Below are 12,774 nucleotides of genomic sequence, written 5' to 3' on the forward strand. Positions count from 1 at the left end.
AGTATCTGGAAAGTATTGGTCAGTGAAGTTATTTCTGAGAAGCTGCACAGGTATAGAAATGAACCTTCATGGCAGTCTTCATTATTTTAAAAGTAATGTTGTGGCATGTTTTAAAGAGGTTACTTTTTAGTGGACCCCTTAATAAATATCCAGAGGGATACCTTGACAAATGTATTTCTTAAGCCACCTCTTACCGCCCCTAAACGTTTTAGGCTGCAAAGGCAGCACCTGCTAAAAGGGTTGGAACTAGGGCATCTTCAGACTCCCGCATGGTTGCAGCTGCATGTTAATGTTATGGCTTAGCTGGGGTTAAGTATCTAAACCTAGTTCTGAATGTTCTGTATTCTTTGATAAAATTAGAAATGGGCAAACTAAGTGATTAGCTTGACAGGAAACTGAAATGCTGCACATGTTTCTTTCAGCCACACAGCTGGCTTTCACTTCTTTTCAATTTGTTGCAGTGTGCATCACACTGGCACTACCACTCTCCAAACAATTGCACAGCGACAGGGTTCCATTTGTTGTCATAGACATCAGGATATTTATTTGCATTTAGAGTTTGTCTAGCAGTAACTTTTATGAGAAATGCTTAATCTTGTGCCTTGCTGAGACAATTTCTTGGCAATTTAAAGCCATAGGAGTTTAAGGAATGACACACTTGGAAGATTAAATATCCATTAAGGTTAAACCAATAAAACACAGTCTGCCTTCTCTTGAAAATTACACTTCAGAAATCCCCCCTGTTTTTATTCTGCACGAATGGCAATAAGGGGCCAAAAGCCAGCAAATAGATGAAACTCCAGCCATAAACAAATTAATATGCTTTTTAGAAATAAATTGAGAGATTTATAATGAAATCAAATTACCCTTGCAGTTGAGAGATTTGTATACATTTATTTTAAAAGCACACAACCTGTTTACTCTGTATGACAACAATATCATTTTAAAGTAGTTCATTAATTTGTGTGTGGAACTTTCTGTACACAGGTTCGGAAAGGAATTAGATGGTAGCAAACCAGTTAAGGTCATCATAATCCAATTTAAAAAATCAGCATTTTGAATGTTGGTTATTTTCCATGAATATTCCATTTTATAATTTATTTAATTTAGTATATGCATCTGTCTAGATCTACTGTATCTGTTTGTTTTTCAATGGTTTACTTGGTCTTTAACAGAACATCCAAATCTGGGTTTAGAGTGTACCTTTAACAAAAGATATAAAGATGTAAATATCGGATGACCAAATCCTACTTGACACTCGTGTTTCTTCCTATGAACACTAACCCCCTGATAAGGACTGATCTTGGTTATGTATTTGGGATGTCAGCTGGTTGTAGAGAATTTATTATTATTATTATCATTATTTATTTCTTAGCAGACGCCCTTATCCAGGGCGACTTACAATCGTAAGCAAATACATTTCAAGTGTTACAATACAAGTAATACAATGAGAGCAAGAAATACAATAACTTTTGTTCAAGTGTGACAAACCACAATTCAATAATACAGCAGATAAGTGATAGTTACATCAGGATATGATTAAATAGTGATAGTTACATCAGGATGTTATTAAATACAAAGAAATGCTTTCAGGCTTCACAAGTACCTGAAGAGGTGACTGGGGAAAGATGCATTTTGATATAATCCCTAGCTGAGCCTGACGTAATGGGGTTAACTCTGTCTTCGTAGTCTGCTAAGGATATTTCATAGTAAATGTTTACAGCTATAAAAGGAAAGTGCTTAATGTAGCTGTTAAAAGCGAAAACTAGACTGTGTGTTCTTACCAGGCTGTGAATGTTATAATGTACTGTATTGTTTCAACAGTAGCATAGGTTTTACTTTTGTGTTCTTACTGATATTTTGTATTTCTTTCTGGCTGACTGAGTGTGCTCTGACTTGTGTTCTAGTTTGCAACAGACGTGCAGTATACTTATTTTCGTTTATCAGCTTTGCTCCATCTCTTGTACACACGCAAGCAAAAAAAAAAATTAAAAAAAGCTTTTTGTTTGTTGTTTTTGTTTCTATTAACTGACCAAAGCTCTCTAATTTCCATGTGCCATTCATTTTGTTTTAAATCTGCTTTGTTCCCTCCCTGTCCATGGATTACAATCCTCCCCCTAATCCTGCCTTTCCACTTGTTCAGGATCACAGTCAGCTAACCCCATTGGTGGTAAGACTCTACAGATAGTCACTGTGTCCGTGGTATTTGTACGCCTTCTCTTAATTCCATGCACGCTCAATATCATTATTAGACGCAGCACTCTGTAGAAGCACCCATTCCTCACCCTTTCTTGATTGTGAAGCCAGCAGCCTTGGTCTTCTTTGCACAGCTGTATTTCAAGCACTGAAGCTGTAGGATAATCCTAGCCACTGTTTTACTCATCGTGTGCAGCTAAACCGTGCCTGCAGCATGCTGGTGATATGAACTGTTCATTTAGTTTGCTTGGTATGCTTACTTATTTTTTTATTATTATTATTTTTTTTTTCAGTGTTATTTCTTGCGACTTTTAGATATCTTATTGCTTTGAATTACCACCGCCCTTGCATAAGTGCTGCACTCGAGTATCACAGACGCCATCCTCAAATAAACGCTGCTCTCAATAATGAAACATGTACATTTTTTTCCCTACCCCAGCTCAAATAAAGCTAAATAGAAACAAAATTAATTTAATAAACTTGAATAAAATATATATTTAAAAATACAATTACCGGTACACACTGGAGCATACCAGTATTTTACTGTAAAGTTTATGGAACCCAAACAAAAAAAGAATGCCGTAGGTACACAGCACTATGTACTGATACTAGTGTAGGAGTAAATACAGCAGCACTAAAATAAATAAATATATATTTCGTTTCTTAAATGCATTTTTGTTTTGTTTGTGTGCACGGTATTTTGGGTTAATAAGAGACGCTGCAGAATCCTGATCCACACAGGAAGTTCGGAGACTGGGCGGTGTGGCGTTTTTGAGTTTATGTAGGGTCGCAGACGCTAGTGTAGCTATCGCTGTAGCGTTGCTGTTTAGGGGATAGCCACAGGATCATCTTCCTCACCGAAGCCCTGCCTGGATCAGGAGGCCATGAGTGTTTAGTTGTCTTGGTGGTTGAAGAGAGAGAAACGCACAGTATATTAGAGTTCAGCCCAGCGACTCTTAGAAACTGCTGTAAGAAAAAAAAGGGAAAATAAACCGACCTCTGTTGAATTGACATTTCTCTCTCGTTATTATTTCCCTCTCCATGCTACACTGGTATGTGTCCTCACCTAGTCAAACACTGATCTGTTCTGCGAGCTCATCAATTTAAAGTTGTAGGACTTCTTCGCCATCCTGATCAAGTTCCACAGAAATAAACTTCAATATAAGCCTCCCTCAAATACCATAAAAAAACGTAATAAAAAAATTGTGCTTTTTGAAAAGCCATAGAACTAATAAGCGCTGCAGGTGTTTTTAGCAATTTAAAATAAACTGTGCAACGTTAATTCAAAGTAATACAGTATTTATTTATTTTACACATTTCTGGATTGAAGTAGGAAGGGAGCTAGCAGGAGTAATTTTAAATGAATTTGAGTTATGCAATACCTCAAGTTATATTTATTAGAAATCTGCCTTTCTATCTTCTCTGAAAATTGGGAGAGGTGCGGTTTGGTTTACCTCTTTAATTATAATTTTAATAAATTGTGCACATTATTTACTTATTTTCTAGGTGTTAACTATTATTGCCTTCAGGCACAAAGATGTGCATTTGCTACTTTATTTAAATTATAACTTATGGGTTTTATACTTGGAAGGCAAATGGTTGACTGCAAGTACGCTCAAGTCATCCTTGAGTTGTGAAAATTGAAACTGTTCTGTATTCTGTAATGGCTGGATACCAGGATCTGGAATCCCAATGACTTTGATGACAGAGATTCCACTTGTCATATCTTTAACAGTTATACTGTACAGTGTATGTGCAGTGACTGAAGTTTGGTAATATGATGCTATGAACCAGCATGCTGTTGGGGATTCACATAGTGTAGAGTATACTGTACAGGCCAAAGCTGTTGGATGTGGCACAATAGCCCAGTAGAACTGGGTCAGTTTCATTGTAGATTTTTTTTACACTTGGTAGTTTGATCTATTGCTTAAAACACGTGTTGCCTTTTGTAAAATAGAATCATTAGAAGTTAAACAAATATTTAATTTCCCTTTTTAATCTTCTTGGCCTTTATTCCTTCTCTGAATCTCTGAAAATGTGTTTTATGAAATGCCATTGAGAAATTTCCACAGTCCTAATCGATCACTGATTGGACAGTAACGATTACTTTTTGGTGGTCTTTGGAAAGTGGGATGATGAGATGGAGATTTAAGGGGAGTGCATTTCTTACATAATTGCTTGGGAAAACACATTTTAGATTTTTTTTATATATTATCTGAATTGTGGGGGAAAAAATGTTAAAAAAAAAAAAAAAAAAAAAAAAAGTTACATTTATTTTTGCTGAGCTAAAGTTAATACAGTAGGTGTGTCGGGGTGGAAATAAGACTCCCATTGCATAGCTGTTTGATCCTTTCCTTGTCTTACTATGTTTAGTAAGACACAGTTGAGCTTGTTACCTACACACAGGCTAATTCTAACACATATTAAAACCTGTAATGGGTCAAACTACTATGCAATAGGAGTCTTATTTCCATCCTTGGTGTGTATACAGCATACTATTTTGTATAGTCTTGTTTTTACAGTAACTTCAGTTTTGTGAGGTTTTGATGATAGGGACCATTTTCTTTGAGGACATTTCTTGGAATGCGTGTGTCAAACCTTTTTTATGTATCTCATGGGGATCTCACATAATCTTTTCTTATTTAGGGCATTGGGGATCACTTCCATGTACATTTTTTTTCTTTTTAAATGCAAAGGCTTAAAACAGGTACATAACTAGTATGTCTTGGTTTTTTTTTTTTTATCCTGTAGCTGGCAGTCGCTCAGGCTCTCCTGGCAGAGTTCTGACAAGCACTGCACTGAGTACCATGAGCAGCGGAGTCCAAAGAGTGCTGTTCAGTGCGGGCTCCGCACAGAAGCGCAGCAAGATCCCTCGCAGTCAGGGCTGCAGCAGAGACTCCAGCCCAACGCGTCTCTCCGTAGGTAAGAAACTGCAGTCCAGATGGCTCTTGGTTTCCAGTCTCCATCTACAGCAGTTTAGCCATGATGCTGCCTTTCTGTTGACAAGGTCTAGGAAAACCTTTTGTAACTGAAAAAGGTTAAACATACTCTACATTGTGTTTACATAGAAACAACATCCTTTCCCATTCAATCTGTTGCTTTTGCTTTTTTTGTTGTGATCTCACAGCACTAGATTCACTCTATAGACCATGATTCTCATGCTATGTATATTTTTGTGTTTTGTTAAACTATTTTGCATACATGATCATCCAAGTCATTGCATGTGATGCCTTCTGTGGCTTACAATATTTTTTCTAACTAACCTGTACTTTTACTTTCTCACATGTAGCACCGTCAAGCCATCAGCAAATCTACAATGGCGGAGGTAGAGGAGGTAAGCATGGCTAATACATTACACAGATGTTTTTCAAAACTGTAAAATACCATTTTGTATGCAGTTAAATTACTCCTGTTGAAATGTTGATGATAGAGGCTGTCGAATAAAATGAAGTAGAACACACTAAAGGGTTAGAAATTGGTAAACCGATTTTGTATTTAATTGCTTTTCATTATGCAAAGTATTGCTTCTTTTATCTGTAATTCTACAGATTTATGGTGCGTTTCCATTGGTAGACATCTACTGTATTGTTAATGCAGTTGTAAACTTAGATACAGAATGTCTCGTTTGCATTTTGAAGCTGATTTACATGATTGGTTTTCTTGATGTGGGCTAAAAAGCCACGTTTTCTTTCCCCCGGTTGTCATTATGTGATGGCATGAAAGATAACAGGACACGTCTTTAAAAAATAAAAATTTAAAGGGGTTAATGGCCCATGTTAAGATCATTTTTTTCTTTGTTTTTATCTGCAATCAAGCTTGCAGAATAAGAAAAAATAATTTCTAACAGGGCTCAGAGAAACTCTTTAGTTTTTCAAACATACGGCTAATATCTGTCAATGCCAAAATTAGAATGTAAGGTTCTGTAAACAGATAAGCCTTTTTGTAACAGTTAATATTTGGGTGATTTGTGTTTCAGGGCTCCTGCTTGCCCTGCTGTCACCAAAGATCACTCAAAATGTTTTATTTTGTCTTGTATGAGTTATGTTTTGTAATTGCTTAAATAATGGGACATTTTTAGCACAGAAATAGCTGATGAGAAATGCTATTTCTGTTCAAAGGCGGGGCATGAGCATGTAATAACTAGAGCCATGGCATTATGCTCTCCTAAAAATATCAAACAGGAAAAATCAGATTTTCAGCATTAATAAGACCATTAAGATCCAGGCCATCGAAAAATAAATGTCAGTCTGTAAGTATTACCTGGGGTGGCATACCACATATGCGTGGTTCACACTTCTGTGGTTTGTTTCTAATGCCTAGTGTTGCCATTCTAAGACATGTTTTTGTTGTTTACCATACTGCCTTAAGATGCCAGGCTTTTTAGTGGGTTACTACTGGTAATGTTTAATTTCTTAGAAACACCAAAAGAAAATTAATGCATTCCGTGACAAATGTTTTGCATTCTGTTATCTGTTTTCTGTCATTCTCTGTAGAACATCATTATTTACCATGCTTTCCATAAAACTATTCCAAGAAAAAGTCCCTTTTAAACCACTGGGGTCTGCTTCTGAAAAGACAGCTGAACTAAATTTCTTTGTTTGATTAGTCACCACGAGCGGTCTAATTGCTTTCCCCTCTAACTGATTTTGTGTGGATAATTTCCATTTGGTTGGTGGGAGAAATTACAGTTGCATGTGATCATGTTTAAAACCACCGCGCTTCAGAAATGTAGCTCTCAAGAGCAGCCCCCATGGTTGAAAAAGGAAATTAGTAAGCCTGGTATATAATGATATGATCAGAAATGAGAAAACACACATAGCTGTATTAAGGAGAACAAATGAAATATTCAGGAATTGTAGATGGAATCCCTTTAAGATTACAACCCAGGCCCAACTTTGACAGCCTTTCTGGGTTTTGAGACATGCAGAACCTAAAAGAACACTGTTTACCATTCTCCTAAAATAATGGGAGGACAGTCATTGGAGCGGCACTGTGTTCTTCGAAGGTGTTCTACAGGGCAGGATCTGGAAACGCAGCTTTACATGTATATATATAAATAAACTTCCTCACCCTGCCCCTCCTGGTCTCCTGATCCTTGCTATGGTCTGTCCCAGCAGCAGGTTTTTGACCTGTTTAGTGAAGGGCTAATGGGATTCCTGAAGTTTGCAGTTTCCCCATTCAACTGGGATTATGAAGTACTGATTTTGTAAAAGATTTGCATGTATTTTACCTTTCTTCTGCTTGATGAAAGAAAATGTCTGTTCTAGTGCACACCATCTGAATGTTGTCTGTCAATGTAGACCAAGTCTGCTTCATCACTGTCTTATAGTTCAATCTATCTATTTAAATTTAGTATAGCAAATAAAGTTTAAAAAAGCAACAATACAGTAACCACAATAGCAACTAGTCTCCAGTTTGAATAACAAGTTGAAGAAATCAAACTAGATTCAGTCCGTTTTTTTTTTTTTTTTTTTATTACTTTCAGCAATGTTATTTCAGTACTCTAACAAAGCCAGGAAGGAGGCTTTGAATACACTTAAAATAAACATACTGTGAACAAGTTACTAAAATGTAATTACTAATACTTTTTTATTTGTTTTGTTTCGCTAATAAGTTTTAGGACCTAACGGTAGCTTAAATACTGGAACTTGCACAAACCTGCAGGTCTCAAATCCTAATTTTTAGTGTTGAGTTACTGACGCTATTGGGAATACTCAGGACATGACATTGTCCACCACTGGGATACTGAAGCCTGAAGGCTACCAGAGCATACATGGAATTCTGAGTAAACCGCATTAGTCATGGAATATTGAGGAAAACGTTTGTATTCATTAGCAACAAAAAATAGCGCTGCATAAAATCACAAAAACAAACAGAAAAACTTTAAATGTAATTTTTTTTAACATCAATTTTCAATAACAATAAAACTCTCAAGATGGCTTTACTGTCTGGTAAGCCCCTTCTTGTTATGTTAAATACCCTCGCCTTTGGTTTGGGACATGTAACGGCACGAGGCACGACTTACCAGATGGTAAAGCCCTCTTCATGTTTTATTGCTTAATTCATTTGACAGAGGACCTGCAGAAAATTAGCCAACTCTAGCCATTGCTAAGGCTAAAGCAGTGCGATGTAATGGACAGCACTTGCGAGTGAATATTACAACTGTTCTGTGTTTTTTCTCTCTCTCCTCTTTTTTTTATTTTTTTTGTTTTAATATTTTATCGCTGCTCTCTGTCCACCCTGATTCCTGCTAGCGCGAGGCAGCCGCATTCCTCGTCCTAGTATGAGTCAGGGCTGTAGCCGGGAGGCCAGCCGAGAAAGCAGCAGGGACACAAGCCCTGTCCGCTCTTTCCAGCCCCTTGGTAAGTACACCCAGCCCCCCGCCCCGCCCAGCCCCCTTAGTGCATGGCATCACCTCCATCCCTCCCCCCCCCCCCCCCCACCTCCCACACTCCTCTGTTTTAAATACGCTTCAAATAGAGGGTCGTTATCCCATGTTATCACGTCCAATGTCCTTCAAACCCTTCTGGAAAGAATACTACTTATCAACCCTTTATCTCTTTAAACAGAATTGACTACACAATACGCTTCCGTCTTAAAAATGGCATTTTTAAAAAGCCCACCACACACTGATTTAACAAAAACATTTGCAAAGGACATTTGAGCAATACAGTGCGCTGCATGAATATGATCACGATGCACATAGCAGCAGTCACTCAAAATGTAACACCATGGGCTGTGATTTCATAGACATCATTTTAAAGATGCTGTGGCTTTTTGTCCTGTCCTGTCCTACATATGGCATCCTGAATAACTTGCAGGATCATTTTACATGAAATTGGCTTGTGAATGAATCGCCACTAGCTTGCAAATTGTTGCATGTCACTTTTCTCTGAATGTGTGGTGGGTTTTACCGTTTTGGGGCCGACCTAGCTGTAGTCTGTCGAAGTTCAATTGCAGGTCATTTCGGAGGTTGTGAAAATCCATCCTCGGGGGTTGCTTCCTGATTCCAGATGTCCTTGATAAAGAGGACAGGGTTGCTTGATATCACACTGTATATTATATCCAGTTTCCGAATTGACACATTGATGTGAAACACCAGAGTAGAATATGCAATGGTCAAGGTTTACAGTGCTTCATCAGTCTCCCAGCCTGTAGCAGGTGCTATTCTATTCACAGGGTGTCTTATCTGCGTGCGCTTTGTGATATTGTGTCAGCAACAATAAAGGATATCACAACATGTCATAACAGGAGTTTTTGTCTCTTTTTATTTTATTTATTTATTTATTTATTTATTTATTTATTTATTTTAATTGTTAGAGGAACAGTTTTTTTCCCCAAAAAGAAAAACTGTTTTATACAGACATATTGGCATACTGTGACATCCCTCTATCAAAAAGTAGTATTCAGTATATTCTGTGTGCAATCTTTAAACTGGCTAGTAGTAGAGGGCTTCTGCCCACTCCTGGTTGACACTCAAGGGGCTTCTGCTTGCTTTTGCATGGTATTGTTTATAATTGTTATTAAAATGCTCTGATACAGAGTAGTCCACAGAGTTTAGGTTCCTGAATGTGTACCATTTACTACAGAAGCAAATAGCATCTTGGCATAGCCAAATATCAACTACAGTAGTCTGTCGTGTATCCGACTGTGGTGGGACCAAAGTAAGGGTGGATATGTAAAAAGTCGAATAGATTAATCCTGTTTTAAATACTGTTATACACAGCTGTAAGAATTGCTGTATTCACACAATTATTATTTTGAAATTCTGCTTTTATTGGAGAGCTTCCCTAAATCCCTTGTTTCGAAAGATACAGGGTATTAATGCTTGTGACAGGGTAGCCGTCTGCCGAGTGGGTGTGTGCATTCGCTGCTGAGTGACAGGCAGGAGATCGAGACGGAGGTTGAAGTTGATATGTCCCACAGGTGAACAGGATGTATTTACATATCCACACAACAGCTCACGTGACACTACCAGCAATGGCAGCGCACGGAGCACATACAACAGTGTACGAAAATTTTGGTGGGATCTACAATTCTCTGAACTAATGTTCTCTGTTCAATAGTAAATGAACTCTGGCTACTCGCCTGGCTGCCAGCAATTTTGACTTGCTTGCTTACTTACTATTATATTAACATTTTTACAAACCGTAAGACAGTTTGTTGAAAAGTTTGTCTAAAATTTCTGATGTACAAGACCGGTAAAACCATTTTCTACGGAGTCTGTCTGCCAGATGCCCATAGAGGAAAATATGGGCCATGGTGTATGTCTGGTGTATATTCAGAACTGTTTGTTGAAGTCGCTTTCCCAGAGCCACAGACCCACACAACAGCAGCTCGAGGTAAAAAAGAACCTGCTCCTTGTATCAAAGTTCAACAGCCAGGCGGTGGGCAGGAACCTTGCTGCATTAGTACCCACAAGAAGGCATCTCTCAAGCGCTCATTACTGGATGCTCCCATTGCTCCCGGGCACATGTTTGGGCCTGCAGTAGATGACAATCTTCAAGACTCGCACCGTGCACGAGAGTCTACAAAGGAACTGGTGCGCCTGCTTACCAAGCAGCCTCCTCCAGTACGTAGACCAGCACCAAACTGGCGACCAAAGCTCCAACAGCCTCAGAGACCGGCACAGCTGGCTCCTGCTAAAGCCAGAGGGGGTTTTCACAACCGACCCGCGGCTGCGCAAAGGGGAAATTTCAATAAGTTCCGCCAACCAAGTGCAGAGGCAAAAGCCTCAGTCTAAGCCCCAAGCAAAGCATACACCCTAGCAATTTGCTTCCACAGGCCCAGGGCCCCTTTTCAGGGAGTCACCTGGAGTATTGGCGTCAATGCACCATGGACACCTGGGTGCTCAATACTGTACAGACCAGCTATTCCAGCTATTCCCTATAATTCAGGGCAGCAGTGTGGAGTAGTGGTTAGGGCTCTGGACTCTTGACCGGAGGGTCATGGGTTCAATCCCAGGTGGGGGACACTGCTGCTTTACCCTTGAGCAAGGTACTTTACCTAGATTGCTCCAGTAAAAACCCAACTGTATAAATGGGTAATTGTATGTAAAAATAATGTGGTATCTTGTAAGAATTGTAAGTCGCCCTGGATAAGGGTGTCTGCTAAGAAAATAATAATAATAATAATAATACTAATAATTAATAATAATAATAATAATAATAATAATAATAATAATAATAATAATAATAATTCAGACACGGTCCCCTCACTTTTGGGGCCTGACTACAGTGTTAGTCACGGACCACCGAGACATGATGGTGTTGTCTCAGGAGGTGACAGCCCTGCTACAGAAGCGGGCTATTTGCACAGTTCATCCTTCTCTTCGGGAAGAAAGTTTTTACTCCAGGTACTTCCTGGTGCCCAAGCGGGATGGTGGCCTCAGACCAATCCTCAATCTCAGGCAGGTCAACCTGTATCTGTGGAGGTTCAAAATGTTGACACTGGAGCAGCTGTTGCAGTCAAAAAGGCCAGGCAACTGGTTCACCACGATGGACTTAAAGGACGCTAATTCCCCCCCCCCCCCCCCCCCTACATTTAAAGGTCTGTTTGGCAGCCATTTCGGCTTGCCATACTAAAATTGATTCAGTCTCCCCAGGAGCTAATTCTCTGGCAAGGCAATTTTGAAAGGGAGCTTGGTGGCTTCATCCGCCTATGAAGGACATTGTCCCTTGCTGGAGGCTTAATGTAGTGCTGAAGCACTCACGAAGCCCCCTTTGAGCCCTTGCATTCAGAAGAGCTGAAGTGCTTATCTATGAAAGCGCCTTTCTTGCTTGCAATCACATCCGCTAAGTGTGTGGGTGAGATGCAAGCGTTTTCAATTGCCCTTGGGGGCGGGTGCGACTGGGTCACTGGCACTGTGTGCAGCTTTGATATTTATATTAAGGTTAGACAGTATTAAAGGATTATTACCCATGAGGCAATGGTTACATTTCTATTTCAGGGAACCAGGGTTATGATAATAACCTAATGTTTTCCATCCGTTAGATTTTGCAGGGGATTTTGGGTTATAATAAACAAATGATTATGTCTTTGTACAGCATGTGCAATTTATCCCCTGGCTAATACGCATTAACCATTCAGCCCTGGTGGTGTCCTGAATGTTGTTATGGCTAAAATCACTACCCTTTAACTCCAAATATGTTGCTAAATATTGCATAGTCTAGTGACTCTGGTTGCCTAATACTGTAATCACTATTTGTAAAGAGAACCATTGTGTTTCTCTTATAGGGATTTGCAAATCAACCTATGCTTGATTTTCAAATTTAGACACATTGGTGACTTTAAACGAGGTGATTCAAAGGTTGTCACAAGGTTGAAAGTGTTAAGTATATATTTAATGATTACATGCTGAACTGTGGTTGATCTGAAGTTGCAGTTTTGCGTTCACTTTTAAAGTAGTAGAAATCATAAACCAGATTATATACCTTTTTCTTCACCTTGGTGTAAAGAGTAAAAGGTTTAAAATCTAGCATCTGTACATGAGAATTAAAAAGCAGGTGTTTAAATACTTTAAAATACAGAACAAATACAGAATTCCTTTAGTTTAAAAATGTGTATTAAATTGTTTTG

At 38.8% G+C, this 12,774-nt stretch overlaps 1 protein-coding gene across 37 annotated transcripts in view; it reads left to right on the forward strand.

Moving 5' to 3' along the window:
* LOC117435503 (CLIP-associating protein 2-like) overlaps positions 1-12,774 on the forward strand; it is a 147,442-nt gene that overhangs the window by 99,096 nt on the left and 35,572 nt on the right. For 21 of the 37 annotated variants that reach the window (XM_034058708.3, XM_034058719.3, XM_059012852.1 and 18 more), the window contains 4 exons: positions 2,144-2,170; positions 4,948-5,118; positions 5,486-5,530; positions 8,451-8,558. In XM_034058708.3, the coding sequence (XP_033914599.3) occupies positions 2,144-2,170; positions 4,948-5,118; positions 5,486-5,530; positions 8,451-8,558 (351 nt within the window). The remainder of the gene's footprint in view (positions 1-2,143; positions 2,171-4,947; positions 5,119-5,485; positions 5,531-8,450; positions 8,559-12,774) is intronic. The other 16 variants (XM_059012854.1, XM_059012857.1, XM_059012871.1 and 13 more) reach the window with 2 other exon arrangements.

This window comes from Acipenser ruthenus, chromosome 3, assembly GCF_902713425.1.
Source record: "Acipenser ruthenus chromosome 3, fAciRut3.2 maternal haplotype, whole genome shotgun sequence".
NCBI lineage: Eukaryota > Metazoa > Chordata > Actinopteri > Acipenseriformes > Acipenseridae > Acipenser > Acipenser ruthenus.